Raw genomic sequence first — 24,273 nt, forward strand, 5'->3', positions numbered from 1 at the left:
ACCACAAGGCTGTATTTTTCTTTCAACAAGACCATCCTTCCTTTTACTTCCTTCCTGTTCCTGCACCTTCTTTTCACCATAAGCGGCAACTGCGGGTGCAGAGTGACTGCTCTGTTTCTTCTCCACCCTCCACCTTCCCCAAAGCAGTGGCAGCATGTCAGTGGTGGGTTTTATTTCCTCCCATCTACTTTCGGGCTATTTTTAGGGCATTTAAGGAAGCACAATAATAATCCTTTGTCCTTCTCTAATGCCCCCCAGCTGAGGATTTCAAAGCACTGTCTGAACACTAATTAAGTCACTCGGCCCCCCCACCCTAGGCAGGTAAATATTTTCTCTGTTTCTTTACTGCATTTTCTCTCCTCTCTTTGTTGCTCCACAAGCCTTCTCCTGTGAGGGATGCACCTTCCAGTCAGAAATGTCGGGCGAGGACTGTGCAGCCAGTCAGTAGCAAACTGTGTCGAAAGCATTAGGACTCTAGTAGCCAGCCCAGTTGCCTCTTTGTTCCCGTGAAGGTTGCTCCTGGACTGAAGAGACCTTTGATTGTTGGCCCTCCCCACAAGAGGACATCCAGGTCACTTGCAAAAACCGAAGTGTGGGCTGGAGCGTGTACCGAGAATGCCCAGCCACGGCATTGAGACTGGAGTGACTGTAAAAAGCACAGGAGTCCTGGTGGCACCTTAGAGACTAACACATTGATTTGAGCATAAGCTTTCGTGAGCTACAGCCCACTTCATTGGAGCGACTGTGTGGATCAGCCTCCTTAGGCTGCCCAGCCTCCTCATTATGCTGCTCCTCCGCACTTTCTCCTCCCCTGGCGGATGTGTTTTGGCGTAGAAGACTCTGCAATACACGCTCTTGGAAGGGAAGGTCTCGGTGGTATTTTATTGTGCAGAACCCCATGTAGATTTCCTGGAAAGACACTGCTAACCCTGGCAAGCCCTTGTCCTGGCGAGTGAGTGTGTGGTAACCAGAGAGCATCTGTGTAGAGGGAGACCAAATCCATCCCACTTTTTGGAGAGCCCTGCCTCCACTTCCTGAGTGTGATTGTCAGTAGCCCCGGTCCCCTGGCCACACACGTACCGCTCACGCCCTCTCTCTGTGAAGAGCAGCTCCGTCCTGGCGTGGAGAGAGGAGCTCTTTTGTTATTCAAATCACACACTCCAGCCTGTGGCTGAGTGCGGCAGGCAGGCTCCAGCCACCCGAGTCTTTCTCCTGCTGCTGCTATCGGAGGAGCCCCGCGAGCGAGCAGCTGGAGAATCCCGCGTTCCTTGCCCGAGGGGCCGGGGCTGTTCGGAGCGCCTGGGAGTTGGGGCTTTGTTGCCCCTCACCTCGCCTCTGCTTCCAGCTCCGTTCTGCCTTGTCCGGGGCCCTGCTCCGCCCGCAGGCTGGCCCTGCCCTCGGGCCGGCCCCTCTGCCCCGGCGTCTCCCGTCGCACGGCGCTGGGTGGCCGGTATGGGCTTTTCTGAACCGTAGTAACCGGACGAGCCTCTGAGCATTCAGAGAACGGGGGGTGGGGGAGGGGAGCTCTGTCTTCTTCTTGGATATTGTGAGCTTCAAGCTTCAGGATTTCTGAGCCGGGAGCAGCCCTTGGCCATGGAGGTGGGCAAGATGGTAAGTGCATGTTTCCAGCATCCCTTTAGCCTGGCCCTGGTTTGCCCACTGAGCTCATTTTAATCCCCGTTCTCCACCTGCATCTCAGGGGGCTTTTCCCTTTTGAGTCCAGTTTATTTTGTTGTCATCACTCCTCGCCCTGGCCATTTAGCCCCTGTTGTGTGTGATGGTGTTTGGGCAAACTCAGAAGACTGATACTGTGAGAGTGCAAACGAAGGATGGGGCGCGGGGGGGCTTGTGAAGGGAAATCTCAGGAGTTTGCCTGCAAGTTACCCAAATGCATCTCACCCTCCAGTTCCATGGTACTTAGTTTCTCAGGACACATTCTGGGGCTTTAATCAAGCAAAACTCTTTTCCAGTGGAGTCACGGGGAGTTCTGCTAGATTAAAGACCCCAGAATTTGGCTCCCATTGTTTTAATATGTGGGGAAAACAAGTGCCTTTGGGGGGGGCATTGGGGCAATTGTTACAATACAAGCCTTGTGCTCTCTGGAGCTGGGAGTTATTTTGGGATTGATCCTCAGAGAACTCTTATTATTGTGTTTGAGTTTCTGCCCCTCTGCCTGAATCAAGTGGAGTGTTGGGAATTGGGATTCGCTCACATCCACCCATCTGAACTTGTTTTTCCCTGTTGCTCTGCCTTCCAGTTTAACACCATTCAGGTTGTGCCTTAGGGACTTGAGTCTCCATGTATGGTGCTGCTGCGAGTTCTTTATGCACATTTGGGCAAGGTTCAGACACATTCTGTGCTTTGCAGAGAGATCTTTGTGTACAACAGAAGAGGGGAGCTGATCCATGGTGCCTGCCTTTTGTTCAGAGCAAAGGCAAGTGCTGGATGCAAATGTACTTTCCGCTCGAAAATAGCTTTGTGGGGTAATTACTAGGTGGTGCACTCGGTTAATACACTAACCTTTCATGGTGCAAATAATAACTAATAGTGGTAATCTTTGCAAAGCAGGCTTTCATGTGCAGAGTGAGGTGGTAGTTCTGAGCTGGAATAGCAGGGGCCAGCGCACCGGTGCATTGGCAGAGCTGAGTGGGGGGAGGGAGCACAGTGTGCAGCCCTAATAACTATTCTTGATCTGTCTCCCTTTCAAGATCATAAAAATCCAAACAGAGAGCTCTGAAAAGGACCGAGGCACTTCTGGGGATCAGACCCATGGCTCTCACAAGCACCCAGCATGAGCCTTCCATAGGGTTGCAGCTCTGAGATATTGGCACCCATCAGCTGCCAGGCATTAGGTTATATGGTTCTTGGTACCTTAATTAGATAAATGTATGCAATATGCACGCTCCTCTCATTTTCTCACATCTGCCTGCTGTGGTGAGGGATTCCTTTTTCTTTTAAGACGACCTGCCTCTCGTTTGCTTCTCAGCAGAAGTTTGGGGGGAAGGAGTTTGACAAAAACTCCAGTTGCTACCCTCACAGTCTCTGTCCGTGTACTGGATTAGATGTCAGGTTTTTTCACATCTGGGACCTTGCATTATTCTGTTTGGATTCAAGCTTAGGACCTGCTTAATTCACAAGCATGCTGCTCACCCACATGAATGAAACATTCTCTAGCAAGGGAAAATCTGTAGCTACTTGCTTGAAATGTAACTAATGTGTGGCGAAATTGGAGCGTAAGGTGCTGTCAGATCATCATGCACCGCTCGATTTTTACCTTCCTCTTGGAAAGGTATTTTCAGGCAGCATCCTTCGGAGTATGCACTTGGTGAGAGAATATGACTGGCTACCCCAAAGGGCAAGTTTCATCCTGAGTGGAAGGTTCTGTAAGGACTGAAATATTATTTCCTTTCTCAGCAAAATTTTCCTTTGATGGTAGAATCACAGGGTTAGAAGGGACTGCAAGGGTCATCTAGTCTAATCCCCTGCCAAGATGCAGGATTTGTTCTGATGCCAAATTGCTGCAGAAATTTTCCTCTAGAGGTTAGATTCTTGGGTACGGAGAGTTTGAGGGATCTCCACTCCAGCCTTTTCCAGTAGTGCACACCCTAAAGCCGGGGGACAGAGCCAGAACGACTCTGGCTCCTGTTGTGTCCTATAAATACCAAGAATGCCCAAACACTTATTTTTGCTGCACACTCCAGCTGCTTGGTGTGATCGAATATTGAGAGTATTCTGGAGGCTGAGGGAGACTTGTCGTTACACGCTGTGCGTAGAAAATGCAGGGGACCAGTGACCTTCTGTCCTGCAAGCACAGAGATTAAGCAAAGAAGTGTTCAGTGAAAGGTTATTGTTGCATGAAATCCCCACATAAAATACAAAACCCTGCAAACACAGAGAAGGCTTCTGGGCATGCTTGTGAACTGGCTCTGCAACATGGGCCACCAGCTTAACTGATTGGCTGCTAGTGACATCAGACTTGTATCAGTATTTAAGCAATGAGACCAATGGGGGCTTGTCTGGGGAAACAGCTGCTCAAGAAGTGCAGTAATTCCCTGGGACGCGCTGCCTGGGAATATCCTAGCTTGTGCCAGTCAAAAATAAGGTGCCGGTTTTATCTGTGTGTTTACTGGCTTGTTTCAGTGTGATGCTGACTTCTGAAAGTTCAAAGCTGTGATGGGTAAAAACAATACTTAGCAATTATGTTGTACTCCTAATATTTGAAGTGCTGTGGAAATGTTAACGGACGGATGCTCACAGGCCCCTGTGCGGTAGTTAAATATTGTCATCCTCACTTGACAGGTGGGGACGCTGAGGCATAGAGGTTAATTGACTTGCTGTTTTGGTGACAGGAGAAGCCAAAAGTACCTCTGCAGATCCCCCTTCTAGGAGTTACAGCCTTAACTAACAAGACAACAAACTATTGAGAGCAGTAAGATATGAATAGACCATGCCTGTATCTCCCACCATTGTGGTGTTCTGGAACGGAGGGTATAAACGGGTCTGCTCTCTAACCATCCCTCAGTTCCACTCTTTCTGCCAGCTCTCATGGTCGTCGAACCGCTGTCTCCCACACACACCAGTTTTAGTCTGTATTTGGCAGTTGTAGGGGTGTATTGATACCTGTTTGTGGCCATTTGTTGCAATGTGTCTAGCAAAGTCCAAGATGTGTTCATAGCCTCCATTGAGGAGCACCATAGGAAAGCCCATAATAAGAGCAGTGTTCAAAAAATAAAAAGTGTAGCTTGATACCCTCATGCTTGCATGGCTTTTATGCTTTGTGTACAGGTGGTCCCTTCTGCTTCTGGAGGGTAGCTGGCTGGGAAGCTCCCAAGTCTAGGTGGCCTTGACGTGCTGTTTGACCTACGACCACCTGTTAGCCTCCCTTATAAAGTTTGTGTCCTACAGGAAATGTGGCTCTGGAGCTCTCCTTCCTCCCACCTCTTATTCTTGTGATGTTACCCCTGTTGGGAAGATGATGGAGAGCATGGAGGGACACATGCTCATTCCGCTTCACCCAAAAGATCAAGGGCTGGTAAGGAGGCGGGTTCCGCTCTAGAGTGAACAGGAATCTGAACTTGCATGTTTTTCACTGACAGATGCAGCTTTTTCCCTTCTCTTTCCAAAGTCTTGAGGAAGATTCAACAAGAGAACCATGAGCAGGTTTTGGATCTGCTAGTCCTATCCAGAGACCCCTCTGTTCATCCTCCCTCAGATCCCAGATCACCTTCCATGTACTGATATTTCACCCAGAGCAGAAGTCTCTTCAGCAGGCTGCTTGCTTTGTGGGTACTTACTGGTTCAGTTCTCTGCATAGCTTGGAAAGTACCGGTTTGGGTCCAGGAAACCGTCCAGTTTGAAGAGGCGATATTCCCAAGATTTGTCCATGCTTTAAAATGTTGATCCTGTTATTTGTCTGATCCCAGTTTTTATCCTTGATTTACTTTTTATTTCTGCTGGGGCTGGGATGATCTCTGGCCACTGTCAGGGTCTGTCTGTCAGTGCTTGCAGCTTACCATGCTTCTGTACAGACTCCTCAATCTTCTTGCATCCATGAGGGAAAGTTTCTAATGTGGTTGACATATTTATTCATCAATTTATTACTCTGCTGCTTTATAAAGCATTCCCAGGCTGCTCTACTTTATACAAGGAAGCACTTCAGCCCCATCGAGAAGCTCAGATCTTGACTCGCACAAAGGTGACTTAAAAGCCACCCTCGCCCCATCTTCTTGGGCTGTACTTAGACAGTCTCAGCTGGCATTTCTAGTGGCTTCAGCTACACTGTCAATGAAATCTGAGCCCTTCTGACAGAAACTCCCAAGAGAGGCCTAGACTGCAAGGACATGATGCCTTTGTGACTTCATCTTAAATTTTTGCCCACTGTGGCCACAAAATCCCACTTAAATCAATCTGCTTTGCCTCCAGTCTTTTTTCCTAAACCTCATTCAACGGAGGCCAGATTCCATGAGTTGGAGTTAAGGACACTTGTCTATTACTTGGACAGAATCCAAGCAAGCCCTTCAGTAAGTTGGATAGATTGTTTGTTGCATTTGAGAACTCTAATGGCCCTAACCATTTTGGTTCAGAGACGATCACAATGGATTAAATTGTGTATTCAGATTTATTAGGGTCTAGCATCCATCTTTTATTATCTCTGTAACCCGTCTCCTTTCCCTCCCATCAGCTCTCAATTCACTGAGTGCTCTGATAACAACAATTGCCTTGAGTTCTCTTCCAGTCTGTATTCCCTCCTGATTTCTGCCCCGCCACACTCCACCAAAACTGTTCTCGCTAAGGTCTCAAGAGACCTCTTCCTAGCCAAAATGTCATGGCCTTTACTTCATCCTCATCTTCTGGGACCTCTTTGCTGCATTTGACACAGTCATTCATACTCTCCATCTCAAAATCTTGTCCTCAGTTTTTGTGGTGCCGTTCCTCCATGCAGTCCAGTCCAGGCTACTTAGCAGAATCTGGAGCTCTCTGAATACCTTGCCTCTGCAGATCCACACTGATCCCTTCCTTCTTTGGCGCTACTGTCATTGGGCTCTGCTGAGGTTAATAAGAATGTGACAGATGATTAGAAGGAAAGGTCTTTCTAGAATTCCTCATGGGGTAAGGATGTGTGTGTGTCTTACTACTTTTTGGACAGTTGTGGATCATTCTGTGGCTCACAGACAAAGTCCACAAGTCTTACATGGCAGAGGCAATGTATACAGAAATTTCCTATTACCAGTAAGTAACCTTACTTCTCCTGATGCCCAGTCCCAGGTACAAACCTCTAGCCCTCATCTCTCGATATTGCCATGGGCTCACATCTTCCTTAGAGTGACATTTACTGTAACCATCGTTATGACTGTTTGTGGGGTGGATGAACAGTTCTGTTTCACGATTCACAGTTCTCACATCTTGCATTGTCCTTTGCATTAAGACATTTGGTGGTGATTGGTAGGTGAAAGATTAAATTAACCTTAGAAGTCAGTAATCTCTTCCCAAGCAGCATGATATCAGAACTGAAACCCCTGACATCTTCTCCACAATCTACAATATCTTCTCATCACATTTTAGCTGCATGGATTCTTCTTGCCATGCCCAGCCAGTTACAGGTTTGTTTTGCAGATCTTTGCCTGGGGTAAGTTAAATTGCAATGGCTGTACATGTCCCACCTCCCTCGGCAGTGTTCTGAAGATTCTGTCAAGCCCTGCTCCACTTAGGTGTATTTCTCGCTCTTGAGACATGCACGCACACACCCCATCGTCATCTTCATATGGAGAGAGTAGGATTTGCCCCAAGTGAATCTGACCGGCAGATATTTTCCAACACTTGCCACTGCTTTGGGGAGCACTCTGCCCCAACTGGCATGAAGCAGAAGCACGAGCCATGTCCCAACTCTTCCAAAGTGCTGGTGCAGCTGCTGAGTCACCAGCGAGAAGTGGGGACTGTGGATTGAAAGTGCTGTCTGAAAGCCAGATGAGACTATAAGCGCACTCCTGTCCAGCCCTTCCCAAGACACAAGCCCCCAGTGTGCATGTGTGCCTGGCAGGATTCCCTTCAGAAATCTGCCTGAGCTGGACAGGGTCCTACCAATGGTGGGGAAAACCCAGCAGCCAAAGGAAGGGTCAAAGCCCAAATACCTGTCAGGTGACCTGGTCCCTCCTCTGTTGCCCCTATGACAGGAGGCACTTATCTCGCTTCCATGTACCTGTCCTCCCAGTCCCCAATTTGCGTCTTCCTTTTCTTCTCGCTCCTAAGCTCCGCTAGCAACAAGAGCTGGTACCACAAGTAGCATTAACGTTCTTCCCTGAATCAGATGGTGGTCCAGCTGTCCCTGGAGCCTTCAATGCCAGGAGCAAGGCTCAAAGTGGGCAGCTCATAGCCACTCAGTGCTTGGGCTCTCCTGGAGGCTGCCATTTGTGTTCTCCAGAAGATCAGTTTTCATTTGCATCTGCAGGCCTTACAATTGTGAAGTAAAGATTCAGATTGTGAGCCAAGCATCAGCCAATGCAGTAATATCTGCATGAGTCTTCAGGCAGCCTGAAACCGTAGCTCTGAGAGCCACATGAGTGCCCCACTCATCTGAATGGTGTGTTCACTCTGAAGCCTAATGTCGATTATTTACAGGTCAGCAGTATTCACTATTTCACTGCTGATCAAAGCAGGCAAGTTAGAGGAGGGACAATCATATTATGAAGATCGACAGTGAGTGGCTTCTCATTATGCTGTCTCAAGTTCACAGAGCTTGGTTTCTGGGAGGGGCCTGGAAGAATGCAATTTTTTTTCATTTCCAAATTCATCCTTTGGCTGGGACCTGAGGAGAAATGGCCAGGAAAGAATGGTACCTTTTTGTGTCCCTCACTATTGCCATCTCTTCTTGGGGAGCAATTGTTACAACTTCACTGGAAGGTTGTGCGTTATTCTTCATCTACAGCATGCCACCTGCCTCTGTGGTCTGCTCTGGCTGCACACTCCTTTCTCCATTTCCTTTCGGCTCATGTTGTGTACAGGAATGGGGCTGTGCTCTTTTTGCTGCTACTGTATAAGGTCATCACGGCTGTGCTGCTGAGAGCTCTCATGCTTCAGAAGAGTCTGCTCGAGAGAACTGCAGGCAGAGCAGAGCAGAGCAGCTCTACTTTCCAAAGGACGAGGGAGGTCACCCCCTTAGTACCAAAAGAGCACTCCGCTCCCATTCATGTTGATCGTGCCGAGATTATTCAGCACTCGATGGAGGAAAACCTTTTCTGAGACTGTGTTAACTTGGACAGCTGCCTGTGTGTGGTGGTGTAGTTTTGCCTTTTGCTGCTTATTTAAAGAGAGAAACTTAAATCTGAGAAATTGTCCTTTACACCCAATTAAGAGAGCCCCTTCCTCCCTTCCTCCCAACCTCCCCCCCACCCCACACCTGCCCTTACTCCTAAATGTCCCTTCTACACTCAGCGCTACCCTACTCCAGTGTGATTCCAGAGAGACAGCTGTGTAGCCGTAACTGAACTGTCCTGTCTCCTTTTAGTTCATAGATTATCGTTTTACAGGGAACTTTTGTGGGACCGTATCTTTCTCATGGCTTGAGGCCCCTAATACTGTGGTGTGCCTTGCGGCTTGGCTGAAATTTTTTTTGGGAGTTTGCATAACCTTTAGCAAGCCATTTTTAGAAAAGAATTAAGGAGAAATGAGGAGCGTTACTAAGAGGATTTGCCCTGGAACTTACTTAGTGTTTCCAAATCAATTGCGATGGTGAAGGATTCCATAGTCGACATTCATTTCCTTTTGGACTGAAAGGAGACCTGAGAAATCTCCGGGCAGCCACTGGCTAGACCGGAACAATTCTTTGCCTAGTGGTAGATTTGCAATTCAAAGTACACTAAGCTTGTAATTTTCGTGGGGTTGTGCCTGGCAGATTTGAGACCTCTGCCAGTGCGTGCATGTGTGTCTGAGAGATCTATTTTAGAAATCCCGCTGCAATTCTGCATTGGTTGTGATCCTGCTTGTGGCTCTGAGTCTTCGCTGACACAGTAATGGATAGAGAGTTATTATGGTTGCTCTGAGTTTTGTCTCGTGTGTTTCCCATGCTGGATACAGATACATTTTGACCTTGCAGCCACGGTCCCCTACTCCGTCCGGCTGTGATGATTGATTTGGATGTGGGTATCTTCCACGTGACCTGTATGTAGGGCTGGTTTCACCATGTTTTTACCTTTTGTATAATTTATATTTCTGCAGAATAGTTGGGTCACGGCTGTTTCCACATCCAGTAGTTACTCCCTTCTCTGTCCCCCCAGCCAGCCAATCAGCACCCTCCATTCCCCACCATCTTGTCTGACCCCCAGAGCCATTGGCACTGATTGGCTGGAGAGAATCAGCAGTGGCTCCAGGCACCAGCACTCCAAGCACGTAAGGCACAGGGGGTGCCCTGCCAGTCCCTGCGAGGGCGGCAGTCAGGCAGCCTTCGGTGGCACGCCTGTGGGAGGTCCGCTGGTCCCGCAGATTCAACGGCAATTCGGCGGCAGGTACACCAAAGCCGTGGGACGGCAGACCTCCCGCAGGCAAGCCGCTGAAGGCAGCCTGCCTGCCTGCTGTGCTTGGGGCGGCAGAAGATCTAGAGCCACCCCTGGAGAGAATGGAACGTTTCAGGACATTTCCAGAAGGGGATTTCTGTCCATTCCACTACATTTATCATGTAGGCAAATTCTGCAAGATGCCGAGTACCTCTGCTCCCACTGATGTCAATGGGATTTAAGGTTCTCAGCACCTGGCAGGTTTATACTCAGTGAACACATGCTGGCAGAGTTAGTCTGACGGTTTGAGGCTGCCATCTTGTTCAGGTTGCCCTCACAGTTCTCATGTCTAAATTACTCAAAAAAGGACCCTGACCCAGCAAATATAATGCTGATAGACTAGAGGTTGGAGCAAGGGGGGGTGGGAGTCAGGACTCCTGGGTTCTCCCACTAGCTTGCTGTGTAACCCAGGGAACATCTCTTAAGCCAAAATTTTTAAGTGTCCACTAATTCTGATGCCTTCATTTTTGTGTCCAACATGAAATGTCTTCGGACTGATTCCCAAGAGTCACTGCGGAGGCTCAGCTCTTTTGAAATGTCATGGGGAGGGGCAGAGGTGGTCAAACAAACCACAGCCAAAGCAATTTCCCCAGAAAGGGAGAATACTGCTTCCACACGCTTCCTGTAACACATGCTAATGAAGTGGACAGGAAGCAGATGCCGCAATGTTGGCAACCCAACAGCATGCTGGCCAGGTTCTACTCATGCTGCACCAGGGCAAGGAGTTTTAGACAAAATATTTCCTACCCTGTTTCCTGTGACTTCCTGCCTGGACTCTTCACTGCAGGGTGGTAATTTCTACACCTGTAGCATTGGCCGTTCCTTATTCTGCTTCGGGTGTACCTGCAGCTTTCACAGTTCTTCTGGCACGCTGAGACCCTGTGTACGTGACAGGTATGACACAGTCGGGGTCCTGCCTTGACTTGGGTAGAATACTGTTAAAAGTGCTGCAGGGTTCTGGGCCCAGCAGTGAACTCACACCGGACTATAACTCAGTTCTGGGGATGCTGTTAAGTTTTGATGACATTATAGCTCTCCACTATGTTGTAACCCTGTCCCTTGGCTCAGTTGTTGTACGGGTTGCATAAATGGAGCCTGAGTCACATGTGCTGATGAGATTTCTACTCTTTCTTCCCTTTCAGGGTTTGAGTTGTTTGCACCATTGCCTGAAAAGAGGAACTGATTTGCAACATCTCTCCTCCATAAAAGGGGGAGGTGTGCAATGGTTATGAGAACTGCTCCACTGCAGAATTGCTGATCCTCACCCCCCAATCTGCCTGGGCTCTCAAACAGGTTCCTGAAGTGCGGAGCAGACCTTCCATGTCCAGATTTCCCCCTGCGATGGTTTTCACAGGAAACTGACTTAGATTTTGTCCAGTTGTGCCTGGGTTCCTGACCACATGCCAGAAGCCCATGGTCCTGTTGTAAACATCCCACTAATAAAAGCACTGAGCAGCTCCAGTTCTGAGCGGCCTGTGAGCACTCAGAAAGACTTGGGCTTCCCAGACACCAGCACAAATGCCCCTCCGCAATAATGTCTAGTATTTAACAGCCCGGTCAGGGGAGATGCTCTCCCCAGGGAGCTCGGTCTAACAGTCAGTCTGACACACATTTGGAGTTGCCCTGGAGAGCGAAGCATCTTCTAGGAACTATGACAGGATTAAAACTGGAGCAAAGAGCTTCCTGGTCCACAAAGCTAGTCAGGGAACTGTCCCAGAACGGAGGGAATGGTGGTGAAGGGAGGCAGCCGGAGCAGCTGTACATCAGTGAGCAAAGCCAGGCACCTTTCTGCCACTCCCAAAAATGAAGGCAGTAGAGCAGGCATCCCTTCATCATTCTGAGGAAAAGGTGCTACTGTGCGGGGGATTTAGTCATGGTCTGGCAGTGCCTGAAGTAGCCCCTGCTCTTTGCAGCATAGTAGCTTGCAATTGAAATGTGCTCCCCCTTGATGGCTGGCTGATGGGGAGTTGGAGTTGTGTGTCTAGTGAGAGGAGGCTTATTTTGCTTTTAAGACGAAACAAGATCTGCTATGAGATACCTCAGCCTTTTTTGACTTAGTTTTGTAGCACTAATCATTAGGGCTAGTTTTGTACCACTGTTGCTAGCTGTGAGCATGGTGCTCTCCTTGGGCTACATCCTTTGAGATGCCCCATCTGCCTGTTCCACAGGTAGCAACTCCCGTCTCTTTGCAAGTGCCACAAAGCATTGTCCAGACGGGAAGGCTGCACAACACAGTTAGGTGTGCTTTGGGCCTGTGGGCAGACAGCATTTTGAAATGCGTGTGCCTCTTGAACTTGGGTGGCTGCAATAAAACCGCTCTTCTCCCAAGTTCTGTATCCTGAGATGTCCTCCCTATGGTCTGGTGCTGGTGCTTTGAGCTGGGATAAATTCTTTGCAAAACTGGCAAATGCAGCTTTGTCGCTTCCCCACAACATTCAGCTCATACCTCCTGCCAAGTGTCTGGCTTTGGAACTTCTGAGGAGGTAGCTGGAGTCTAGAAGAGATGAATACTAGTAACATCCAGTGGTTTTGAGGGCCTCTGAATGCATTTAGCATCAAGTTGGGATGCTGTGCTGAATGGGAAACCCGCAGTGTGTACAGGAGACAGCTGCAGTGAAAGAGCAAATGTAGCCACAGCCTGAGTGAAAGGTGCAGAATGCGTAAAGCCCGACGCACCAAGCCTCGTGACTCCACAGATAATTAAAGGCAGAGGGTATGTATGTCATAGGCTTCAGCTTCACCTGAAGGTCAAGGTTCCACCAGCTTTGTATTGCCTTACGTGATGTAATTGACTGCTTCTGCCCATGTTGGCCCTGTCTCTATCTCCTTTGCCTGGGCTGGACCAGTCTGGCCCATTGTCTCTGTCTCACCCAGAAATTAGGTCTCGGAAGGTGAGATGATAGAAGTATGTAAAATAACAAAGGCCACATCATGGACCTTTCTCTGAAGCCTCAAATGCTGGTTGCTGCCAGAGAATCGCTGGTCGTGCTGGGTTCAAACATCAGAGCTGCCAATCAGCATTGTCCTCGTGCAGCAGGTTTGTTAGGAGTCACTTCAGAGGCTCCTGGTTCCCTCCAAGGCTTTCCCTCCAGGAGCTCTGTTGGAAGGTGCTGAAATTATGTGAACTTCTACTTGTTACCTTGGTTCTGTGAATCGGGGGTGGGGGGGTCGCATGTGGTGTCACTTCAGGGTGGAGGTCAGTTGCCAGTTCTGTGCTATCTTCCCTATATTGTTGATCTGTTAGGGGATCGTACTTTAATGGAAAATTCTTTCTTACTTTAACAGGAAAACCCAGTGGGAACCAGCCCTGGAATTTTTAGCTTGGAATTGAGCTTCCAAATTGGCCCAAGGACACTGGTCATGCTGTAGGAATGGGTGGCTGAGGTGCCTTAGTGAGGCACAAGATGGGAGGAATTTGGGAGGCACTGATTCCCCCCCTCACTTTTCTCCACACGTCAGCAGACTGGAGAGGCCAATGCTCCAAGGGCTTCAGTCTGTGATGTTGAACCAGCTGTGGCCTTGGGGCTTTGCCAAGAGATTGGATGGGTGTGTGACTGTGCAGAACTCTGTCTGCACTTAGTGAGCAGTTCCTGTGCCCTGCTTCCCCCAGGAATACACTCAGCATTTTCTTCGGGAGAGACACTGTTTTGGGGGGACGTGGGAGGGGCTGGGGGGATGAAGCGTGCCTTCCTGTGTGTTGCTGCTGATAATTGCCTCTCCGGAACCAGCTTCATACAGAGCTGCTGGAGCAGGAAGTGCTTTACAATGCTGCTCTTTCAGGGAGCGTTGAAAGGTCCCAGCTCCAGGAAACTCTTGGCCTTAAGAATGCTGAGTCCCATGCATATTCTTCCTTAACCTTCCGGGAAAGAGCGCGCCTCTTGAACTGCCTTGGAGGCGAGAAAAGGAGGCTCCCTGTGCCCCAGACTCTCTGGCTTTTGCTTTCTGCAACATGCAGCCAGAGAGACCTCATTCACTAAAGCGCAGCTGCACCGAGGAGTCCCTTCAGGCAAAGCTCTTTCAAAATGATACTATGTCTGTCAGCTGTGTTTGTGGCCTCCCGCAGCCAGGAGCCCTAACTAGCAGCATCGTGCTCTCCAGCCACTGCTGCTCGTGTTGCTGAAGAAATGAAAAGGGTGCGCTGAACAGAGGTCGTGGCTGGACAGCTTCATACTTAATCCCACTGGGTCAGATAGAAACGTACAGTACCCTAGATTTTCGAGCTCCAAGCAGCCCTAGTTGATAGTGCCTCCTATTGGATCAGGTGGCAGATCGGGGAAGGGGATGTTTTGGCACGGCATTCAAATGACAAAGCCTGCTATGATTTTCCTTAAAACTTGCTGCCAACAGTAGCACATTGGCAACAGCGAGATTACAGTACTGTGGTCTGGATGCTGCAGTCAGGATTGAGATTTCACTCTAAACTCTATTTTCAGGTACGTGATTATTACCTCTTGGTCTGAAATTTCTCCTGCTCCTCCTCAGCCCAGTTTGAGCTATTTTGGAGGGGAGAATGTGAAGTAACTCCATTCAGCCAGATTTGAGTTAGCCGAGCAGCTCTCTACCCCATGCCCCTCTGGTCCTATGCTCTGCCTTCTCCCCTCTTCAGCACTTCTCTCCCCGCTGCACTGCTTGCCTTTTTATCACGCTCCCCTCTACCGTTAAAGCACCATCCTCTTCCTGGGTGACATTTGTCCTTGTCCCATTGGGAGTCAGTGGGAGCTGCACGTCCTCCTCACCTTTGGAAATCTGACTATTTATTTAGGTGCCTAGATATGGATTTATGAACCTCGCTTTAGGTTGACAGGAGCCAGCCAGTAACACTTGCAGCTCAGAGCTTGGAATGAATGTGAAGTTTAATGATCACCCAATTAGATAAAGGACCTTGTCTGTCTATTTGAATTAACCCAACCAAAACCCTGGGCACACTCTTACCTCACACTTTGGGGAAACAGAGAGTGTGATCCACTCTTGCTGGCCCATCTCTGATCTGATTGGACAGCCTTAGATTTCACACTCCAGTGGTCAGACCCAAACACTGGCTACCTTCCTTTGCGAAGTTGGTTTTATTTTCCTCATTCGTCTTGGTGTTTAAAAAAGGGAGAGCGAGAAAAGTAAATACCAAAGCAGTGAATGTGAGGCTGGAACAGTCAGGTTGAAATTTCGCGTTCACTGAAGTCCGTTTCCTGCAGTGACAGTGTACACACATGAAGTCTTCTGCTGCTAAGCGTAAAGTTCAGACCCTGCTGCTAGTGTTAGATGCAGGCTGTGAGCTGTCTGGGGAGGGCCCTGTGTGCCCCTTGTACCAGTGCAGGAGATACCTCTCCTGAGCTAATCCCTCACGCCTAGTGTTGCATTACCTGTAGTTCTTGCAGTTAATTGCTTTCTATAAATACAAGTTAGGTGAGTGGAAAGGGAAGAACAGTGTTTTAAAGCTGTCCCTTGACTCCAGCTGGACCCCGCTACCTATGCTCTTCTTCCTCAGGGCATAAGCTGACTGACTGCAAACTGAGCAGCCTCCGAGGAAGTTTCCCCTACAGCCAGGTTATTCCATGATTGTCCACTGCAGGGTTTTTTTCAGCTGCCTCTAAAGCATCTGGTGCTGCTGGCCACTGTCACAATCCGGGTACTGAGCTAGGTGGGCCCCTGGTGTGATCCAGTTTGGCGGTTCCTATGCTGACTAGTTCCTCCCATCACCTGTCCACTGAACTGCTCCAGGGGGAGCTCAGTGTAGTTTAAGCAAGTTAACACTGAGCCACACTGAAAGATGCTCGAGGGAGGATTGGGTGGGTAGGCTATGGAGCCCATGAGGGGAGGCAGAAGGGAACAGTGACCCCATGCAGAGGGCAAGGCATCCCTGGAGCCGGGCAGGTGCCTCTGAAGGATGTCTGAGTGGCTGCCCAGGTCCCACAAATGCTGCAGGTTTAAAGGCATCCTAAACATTTTGACAATGTATTGCACGGGGGAATTATGTGACATTCTGCGACCTGTGTTCTACAGGAGGTCAGGCGAGAGGATCTTATGATCCCTTCTGGTCCTAAAATCTACTAATCCGTAAATCTGCACTACCTTAAAAATCCTAAGCCCCCTTCCTCCCAGGCTGGCTTGCTTGTCCTCCCTCGCTGAGGAGAACAGTCCTGATGTTCTCCTATGAGTGCATTAGATGAGACGCAAGAGGGAGAGAACCTTTGCACGGTGGTGGAGTGGGGGGCATTTCAACCCTAGAAGGAATTCCTGTGCAGTATTTGAGTAACTGTAAAGTGTGGGTTAGACTGGAAACTGCTTCTCAGCTTTGAATGAAGCTTTTGCTACCTGTAAATGCTAGGCTGTTGCAAGGGGCGGAGGGATGTTTGCTGTGGGAGGCACTTGGCCCCCCAACTGTGCTTGTGCAGAAGGGTCTCTGTCTGCTGTGCCTTGGGACATACGTTTTGTGTAACTGCTAAAGCCCCCAGTGCACTTTCCTCAGTCCTTTTCTGTTGTGCTGAAGCCACAGGGGGGCCATCCTGAGACCCAGGATGTTAGTAACATTTGGGGAGGACTGTAAGTACATCAGGCATTAGGAGGGAATTAGTCCCACCACTTTAATTGGCTGAGTCAATAATTATCTCCTGACTGTGCTGAGCCAGCCTGTTTCTCCCATTAATGTACTGTGAGGTTAATGGAGGCCAAATTTAGGCTGCTAGGTAAGAGATTGAAGTCCAGGACCTCCATGGTAGCATTTTCTGAAATGCTTCCAGTTCCACACACAGGGCCAGTTGGACAGGCAGACTGCAGGGTCTCAATGCATGGATGAGACGATGGTGTAAGGAGGAGGGGTTTACATTTATTAGGAACTGGGGAAACTTGTGGGAAAGGGGGAGCTTATACAGGAAGGATGGGCTCCACCTAAACCAAAATGGAATCAGATTAATGGCAGTTAAAATTAAAAAGGTCAGAGAGCAATTTTTAAACTAAGGCTGGGGGAAAGCTGACAGATGTGGAGGAGCATGTGGTTCGGACGGAGCCATCCATTAGGGGAGGATCTATTAATGGAGATTATCTATGTCCTAGTAAGGAGGAGAGGATGGAAGATAATAAAATATGGGTAGGGTGTGATGAGAAACAGTCAAATGAAAAAGAATCCCATTCAATTACATCACAAAATGTTAGACAGCTAAAAAGTGACAAGTTTTTAAAGTGCTTATATACAAAGGCTAGAAGACTAAATAATAAGATGGGTGAACCAGAGTGCCTCATATTGAATGAAGATATTGATCAAATAGGCATCAAAGAAACTTGGTGGCCTGAGGATAATCAATGGGATACAGTAATACCAGGGTACAAAATATATTGGAAGGACAGAACAGGTTGTGCGGAGGGTGGGCGGGGGAGTGGCACTGTATGTGAAAGAAAGCGTAGAATCAAATGAAGTAAAAATCTTAAATGAACCAAACTTTACCATGGAATCTTTATGGATAGTAATTCTATGCTCGAATAATAAGAATATATCAGTAGGGATATACTACTGACCACCTGGCCAGGATGGTAATAGTGACTGTGAAATGCTCAGGGAGATTAGAGAGGCTATAAAAAAAAAAAAAAATCAGTAATAATGGGGGATTTTAACTATCCCCATATGGACTAGGTACGTGTCACCTGAGGATGGGATGCAGAGAGAAAGTTTCTTGACACCTTAAATGACTGCTTCTTGGAGCAGCTAGTCCTGGAACCCACAAGGTGAGAGGCAAATCTTGATTTAGTCCTAAGTGGAGCACAGGATCAGGTCCAACACATGAATATAGTTGGACCACTTGGTAATAGTGACTATAATATAATTAAATTAACATCCCTGTGGCAGGGAAAACACCACAGCAGCCCAACACTGTAGCTTTTAATTTCAGAAAAGGAAACTACACAAAACTGAGGAACTTTGTTAAACAGAAATGAAAAGGTGCAGTGCCAAAATCCTGCAGGCTGCATGGAACATTTTTAAAGACACCATAACAGAGGCTCAAAGTATAACCCAAATTAAAAAACATCGCAAGAGAACCAAAAAAAGTGCCACGGTAGATAAAAAACAAAGTAAAAGAAGCAGTGAGAGACAAAAAGGCATCCTTTAAAAAGTGGAAGTTAAATCTTAGTGAGGAAAATAGAAAGGACCATAAACTCTGGCAAATGAAGTGCAAAAATATAATTAAGAAGACCAAAAAAGAATGTGAAGGACAGCTAGCCAAAGACTCAAATAGTAATAGCAAAAAAATTTTGAAGTACATCAGAAGTAGGAAGCCTGCTAACCAACCGGGGGGCCACTTGACGATTGAGACGCTAAAGGAGCGCTCAAGGACGATAAGGCCGTTGCGGAGAAACATAGTGAATTTTTTGCATTGGTCTTCACGGCTGAGGATGTTAGAGAGATCACCAAACCTGAGCCAGTCTTTTTAGGTGACAAATCTGAGGAACTGTCCCAGATTGAGGTATCATTAGAGGAGGTTTTGGAACAAATTGATAAATTAAACAGTAATAAGTCACCAGGACCAGATGGGATTCACCCAAGAATTCTGAAGAAACACAAATGTGAAATTGCAGAACTACTAACTGTCATCTGTAACCGATCATTTAAATCCGCGGCTGTACCAAATGACTAGAGGATAGCCAATGTGATGCCAATTTTTAAAAAGGGCTCCAGAGGTGATCCCGACAATTACAGGCCTGTGAGCCTGACTTCATCACTGGGCAAACTGGTTGAAACTATAGTAAAGAACAAAATTGTCAGACACATAGATGAACAGAATTTGTTGAGAAAAAGTCAACATGGTTTTTGTAACTGGAAATTATGCCTCACCAATCTACTAGAATTCTCTGAGGAGGTCAACAAGCATGTGGACAAGGGGGATTCAGTGGATATAGTGTACTTAGATTTTCAGAAAGCCTTTGACAAGGTCCCTCACCAAAGGCTCTTAAGCAAAGGAAGCTGTCATGGGATAAGAGGGAAGGTCTCTCATGGATCAGTAACTGGTTAAAAGATGGGAAACAAAGGGTAGGAATAAATGGTCAGTTTTCAGAATGGAGAGAGGTGAATAGTGATGTCCCACAGGGGTCTGTACTGGGCCCAGTCCTGTTCAACATATTCATAAATGATCTGGAAAAAGGCATAAACAGATGATACAAAATTTGCAGCTGATACAAAACTACTCAAGATAGTTAAGTCCCAGGCAGACTGTGAAGAGCTACAAAGGTATCTCTCAAAACTGGGTGACTGGGCAACAAAATGTCAGATGAAATTCAATGCTGCAAAGTAATGCACGTTGGAAAACATAATCCCAACTATACATCTAAAATGATGGTGTCTAAATTGGCTGTTTCCACCCAAGAGAGAGATCTTGGAGTCATTGTGGATAGTTCTCCAAAAACATCCACTCAATGTGCAGCGGCCGTCAAAAACGCGAACAGAATGTTGGGAATCATTAAGAAAGGGATAAATAATCAGACAGAAAATATCATGTGGTCTCTATATAAATCCATGGTGCACCCACATCTTGAATACTTGGTGCAGATGTGGTTGCCCCATCTCAAAAAAGATCTAATGGAATTGGAAAAGGTTCAGAAAAGGGCAACAAAATTGATTCGGGGTATGGAACCGCTTCCGTAGGAGGAGAGATTAATAAAACTTAGCAGGGATAAGGACCCAGGGGTCCTGATGCCCAGGTTCACTATAATAATTCTCACTACCGCAGCTGAGCAGGTGTGGAACCCCCTCCTCTAACTCTCTGGAAGCAGATCCTCTCAGGGTTCGCAGGCTGATCTTGCCTATTATGTCATTGAGAAGCTCATCTTCCCTGGGGGTGGGCTCAGGATGCTGTGGGCACCCCAGGCTAGAGGGAACTTGCACTGCACTGCCTGGTCGAGCGAGGGAGGACATACTGTAGCGAAGTACCATGGCAGCACCTCTGTGTATAGTTCCCGGAGCGCTGTCGCTGCTGCGGGAGAGCTCTCTGCCCTGCCCTGCACGGCTCCTGCTGGGCTGTGGCGCAGATTCTTCCTGTTGGCGTACGCGCAGCGCGCCTCAGGATTCTTCACCGAGTTTGCTCCACTGGTCGGATCACTCGCTTTCCTGGCTTGGGCTGGGTACTGGTGGGGAGTACGGCATGAACGCTGATCCATGGCGAGCAGATTCACCCATGCTTAACAGTGGGCAGACACTAGCTCTTCAGGCAGCCTGTGTTTGGAGACCACCCAGAGCAGAGCGGAGCTGGGGCTGTTGAACTGACAGGGGTGCTGCTGTGTCGGGGGACAGCTGACTCCAGAAGGAATCTGCCCCCGCCCCGTTGCGTCACTGTCTGTACCTGGGGAGGGATGTAAAATCCCAGGCCGTGCTGCCCGGTTGGTACAGCACTAGACTGTGCTGTGCCCTGGCGGGTGCATCTGCCCAGCACAAGCTGAGTCCCGTTAGCGGGCAGGGATGGGCAGGCCCAAGCAGTGCCGTGGCCGCATTCCTCAAGGCTGGTGTGGTCACTGGGGAGAAGCACTGCCTTGTACGGGTGGGAGCTCTCCCGAGATGGGGGAGTTTCTTCTGGCAGCTGGGGCTGTGAGGAGGGCAGGGCTAGAGCAGGGAGGCTGCCACCTTATCCTGTTTAAATCCCTCCTGTAAAGCTCACCTCCCCCGACCGACCGATCACTCCAGTCGGGCCTTGGTTGGGCGTGAGGCAAACTGAGACCTCAGCTTTGCTGCCAAACTCCACTGGGCTGATCGCAACCAGAGCCTCCTGCTTCCCAGATTCCCCTGGGGGTTGTGGCCTGTCTGCCATGCAGATTGGGAGCTCTCTGGGGTAGGAAAAGGCTCAGCCATCATGTCTGTGCAGCCTCTAGCACAGTGGGGCTCTGGTCCTCGACTGGGGTTCCCAAGCATTACCGTAATCTAACTGATGGGAGGCGTGTGGCAGGCATGTCTGACCGCAGCTGTATCTGCTCAGAGAGCCCCTGCTGCCCTTGGGCAGCTCTCTGGTCTAAATAATGGCCCCTGCCAGGCAGGGGGGGCTGCTCCCCCCCCCCCCCCCCCCCACAGACAGGGGAGTGGCAGTGATTTGTGGAGACTGGAGGAGAGAGCCAGCAAACAAAGCCAAAAGCTGGATCTGGGCTCTTGGGCTCTCGAAGGCAGCAGCAGAGGACTGAGGACTAGTTCAGTCCCCGGTGGAAGGCCCAAGGAGGGAAAGCGTGGGAAGGGTGTAATGCTCAGAGGAGGATCTGCCCAGACTATGTGGGAGGGTGAAAGCAGGAGAGATGGGACCGTGTGAAGGAAAGAGGAACTTGGATTGACTGACCAAACCCATTCCTCTGTCAGGAGGGGTTCCCTCTTCATCTCCTCAGGGAGCAGTGGAGCCCTGCCCCTGGAGTGCAATCAGTCCGAGAGACAGAGCACTGGGGCTAAGTGGGACCTGCCGGATCTCTGCTCTCTGAGTCCCCTGCCCTGGGGACCCTGGTTGGACTTCAAAGCACTGCCCTGTCTCGGCTTTGTGTGCAGGCTCTTCCTCAGCACAGGGGAGGGAGCTCTCCAGTTTAGAAGTGGAGGAGCCCAGCCGTGTGTGGCGTGGCTCTCTGAGCTGAGGGGAGTGTGGCGGATCAGGAGGAGGGTGTCAGTCAGACAGGTGGCCCCTGCTGCTGCTCCCTCTCCTTCCCTTGAGTCTCCCTGGTTTTGGGATCGCCCAAGGTGCCAGGTTAGCAACGTGTGGAGGAGGGGACTTTGCCCAGTGGTTTGGGGGTTTATCTGCTTCCCTATGCAGGCTTGGGTGGAAGCTGAGCGACAGCATCACCATTGGCTCCCCTCCTTGCCCCTCTTTGGGGAAGGTTAATGGGGTGGTTCCTGCCCTGCCTCATCTCCCCGTGCATAGTGGACAACCCGTGGCCAGGAGCTGGGTTCTCTCCTCCATCCCTGTCCTGGGCTCCATTACCCCACAGTTCTCCTTTTGCATTTTGAAGCCTCCATTGCCAGCACCAGAGAACTAGCCTGTCTCCTCCCAAATGTGCCAGGGATCCGAGGGCTGGGTTTCCTGCATGCCCAGCCTGGAGTAGGACTGGGCCCTTGCTGTCCTGGGCAGCTGGCCTCTGCATTTGGCACCAAGAGCATGGTGACTCCCAGCTCCCTGCCATGAGCCAGAGCCCGCCGGCTCCATGACCATTGTCCCAGGGCAGGGACGTGGGTCTGACTCTGGCTTCAGCCGGAGAGGGGCAGGTGTGGGGGATTATTCTTTGTAGTCACTGCTTAATTGCCTCGTTATTGTGCTGAGCAAATGAATCCTGGCATCAGCTGAGCGTGGCCGCTCCTAGAAATGCATTCTGGAGTTGGCAGAGTCCAGCTGGCATGGGAAAGCGGCCTCGTCCAGAGACAGGCGCCTGGATCGATACCAGCCATCAACAGGTGCAGGAAGCGAAGGGAGCTGTGTACGTGGCCGTGGGAGGATTTGAATCAGCCTGTGACCCTGACCACCCCCCATGCCCTTCACAGCTAATGCTCACATACCCCTTTTCTGTTTTTCAGACCGTCAGCATCAATAAGGCCATTAACACACAGGAAGTGGCTGTCAAGGAGAAACACGCCAGAAATATCCTTTTCAGAGTTGGCGGCAGGACAAGCGAGCGTGGGAGTCGACTGGAGACTGGCTGGAAGGCAGCTGGGGCCAGGTGGAGGTACAGGTGTGGAAGTGGGCAGAGACAGGGCCGGCTTTAGGCCAATTCCCTGGAATCGGGCCCCGTGCCTAAGAGGGCCCCGTGCTGGTGCCTTTTTAATTTTTACTCACCCGGCAGCACTCTGGGGGGGTCTTCGGCGGCATTTCGGCGGCAGGCCCTTCACTCGCTCCAGGTCTTCGGCGGCATTTCAGCAGTGGGTCCTTGAGTGCCACTGAAGACCCGGAGCGCCGCCAGGTGAGTACAAATTGGGCCCCGCACTTGCTAAAGCCGGCCCTGGGCAGAGAGCAGCCATCATAGCAAGAGCCCCTCATGGACTGGTTGCAGCAGACGTCACAGGGTTCCTCTCTGCTGAATGGAGGGGTTAGAGCCAAAATCCCACTGGGATCCCCTCTGCCCAGCAGGAGGAAGAGTGGGATTCCTGAAGGGAAGCGTCTGAGTGGCCAAGGGAGGGTGGTTGTGAATGCTTCTGGCATGGCACTACCCTTTCTCTCCCGGTGCTGTAGCCTTGCTCTGAGCAGGTCTGTGCCAGCTGCTGTTTGCAGTTGTGTCCATGCTTGGTGCTTCCACCACTGTCATCCCTTGCCCCACCCTACCCACCCCGCAACCCCAGAGCTGCCCCAATGGTAGCAGTGGTGGTAAATGTTAGTGTGGAAAGGCCTAGCCAGGCAGGTAGCTGCAAGAAGTGGGAGGGTGTTGTCATTCCTCGCTTGTTACCTCCACCCTAATGAGCTTTAGCGCAGTTATAAATACCAGGTGTGCTTAAGCCTGAACGGCCCAAAGGTCTGAATAGTTCAGATCCCGCTGAAGAAGAATGTATTTTGGCAGCTCTGCGGCTGACCAGGAGCCAGGAACGTGCAGCAGGTGCCCTCCAGATCATTCCGCTTTGTAGGGAGAAGAACTGGGGAGCGTTTCGCTTTCTGAACCCGTGGGGTTCGGCATCGCCCAGCTCCAGGGCCAGGCAAGTGGGGGCAGGCGAGACCTTAGCCTAGAGGCTTTGGGGCTGGTGGATCCTCTGAGAGTGTAGCTGAAGCTCCTGGGCCGTTGCTGTCAGAGCATGGAAGGGTTCACGATGAGCGATACCTGCCAGTGCTGGGAATAGGGAGCTGGGTGATGTCCCCTAGCTGGAGAGACCAGGGCTCCAGACCAGCCTGGACTCAGTGGCAGACCGAATTCTCCTAGGCGCTCTGGGGGCTCAGCCCCAGTGTGGGCGTGGGGAGATCTTCCTGGGGGGGTCTCTTTGGAGGGGAGCGGGCGTGGCGCTGGAAGGGGGGCTGCTTGGTTTGAACCCCCATGGCACAGTGTGTCCCTGGGCCTGAGGCAGTGACTGGGAACGGCCCGTCGCCGGGAAAGACCAGAACGTCCCCAGCCGTTTGAAGTTCTCTGCTGCCTAGCTGAGGCTTGAGCTCTGGGCTGCAGGTTGGCTGGCTGGTGTGTGAGGAGCTCAGCTGGTGGGACTATGCTCATTCCACCTTCTTGAAGAGAAACAAGCTCCAGCGGCTCACAGGAGCAGCCGCCTTGATGTATCTGACGGTGGGATGTCTGTGGCAGGGCTGTTTCCAGGCTGGCATTC

General features: G+C 50.0%; 1 protein-coding gene across 4 annotated transcripts in view; it reads left to right on the top strand.

Moving 5' to 3' along the window:
• The window catches only part of HIP1 (huntingtin interacting protein 1), a 145,606-nt gene that overhangs the window by 65,829 nt on the left and 55,504 nt on the right, over positions 1-24,273 (top strand). For 3 of the 4 annotated variants that reach the window (XM_039507615.1, XM_039507613.1, XM_039507614.1), the window contains exon 2: positions 22,555-22,618. In XM_039507615.1, coding sequence (XP_039363549.1) covers positions 22,555-22,618 — 64 coding nt within the window. Of the gene's footprint in view, positions 1-1,465; positions 1,612-22,554; positions 22,619-24,273 lie in introns of those variants that run through there. The other variant, XM_039507616.1, reaches the window with a different exon arrangement.

Source organism: Mauremys reevesii, linkage group 20, assembly GCF_016161935.1.
Source record: "Mauremys reevesii isolate NIE-2019 linkage group 20, ASM1616193v1, whole genome shotgun sequence".
Lineage (NCBI taxonomy): Eukaryota > Metazoa > Chordata > Testudines > Geoemydidae > Mauremys > Mauremys reevesii.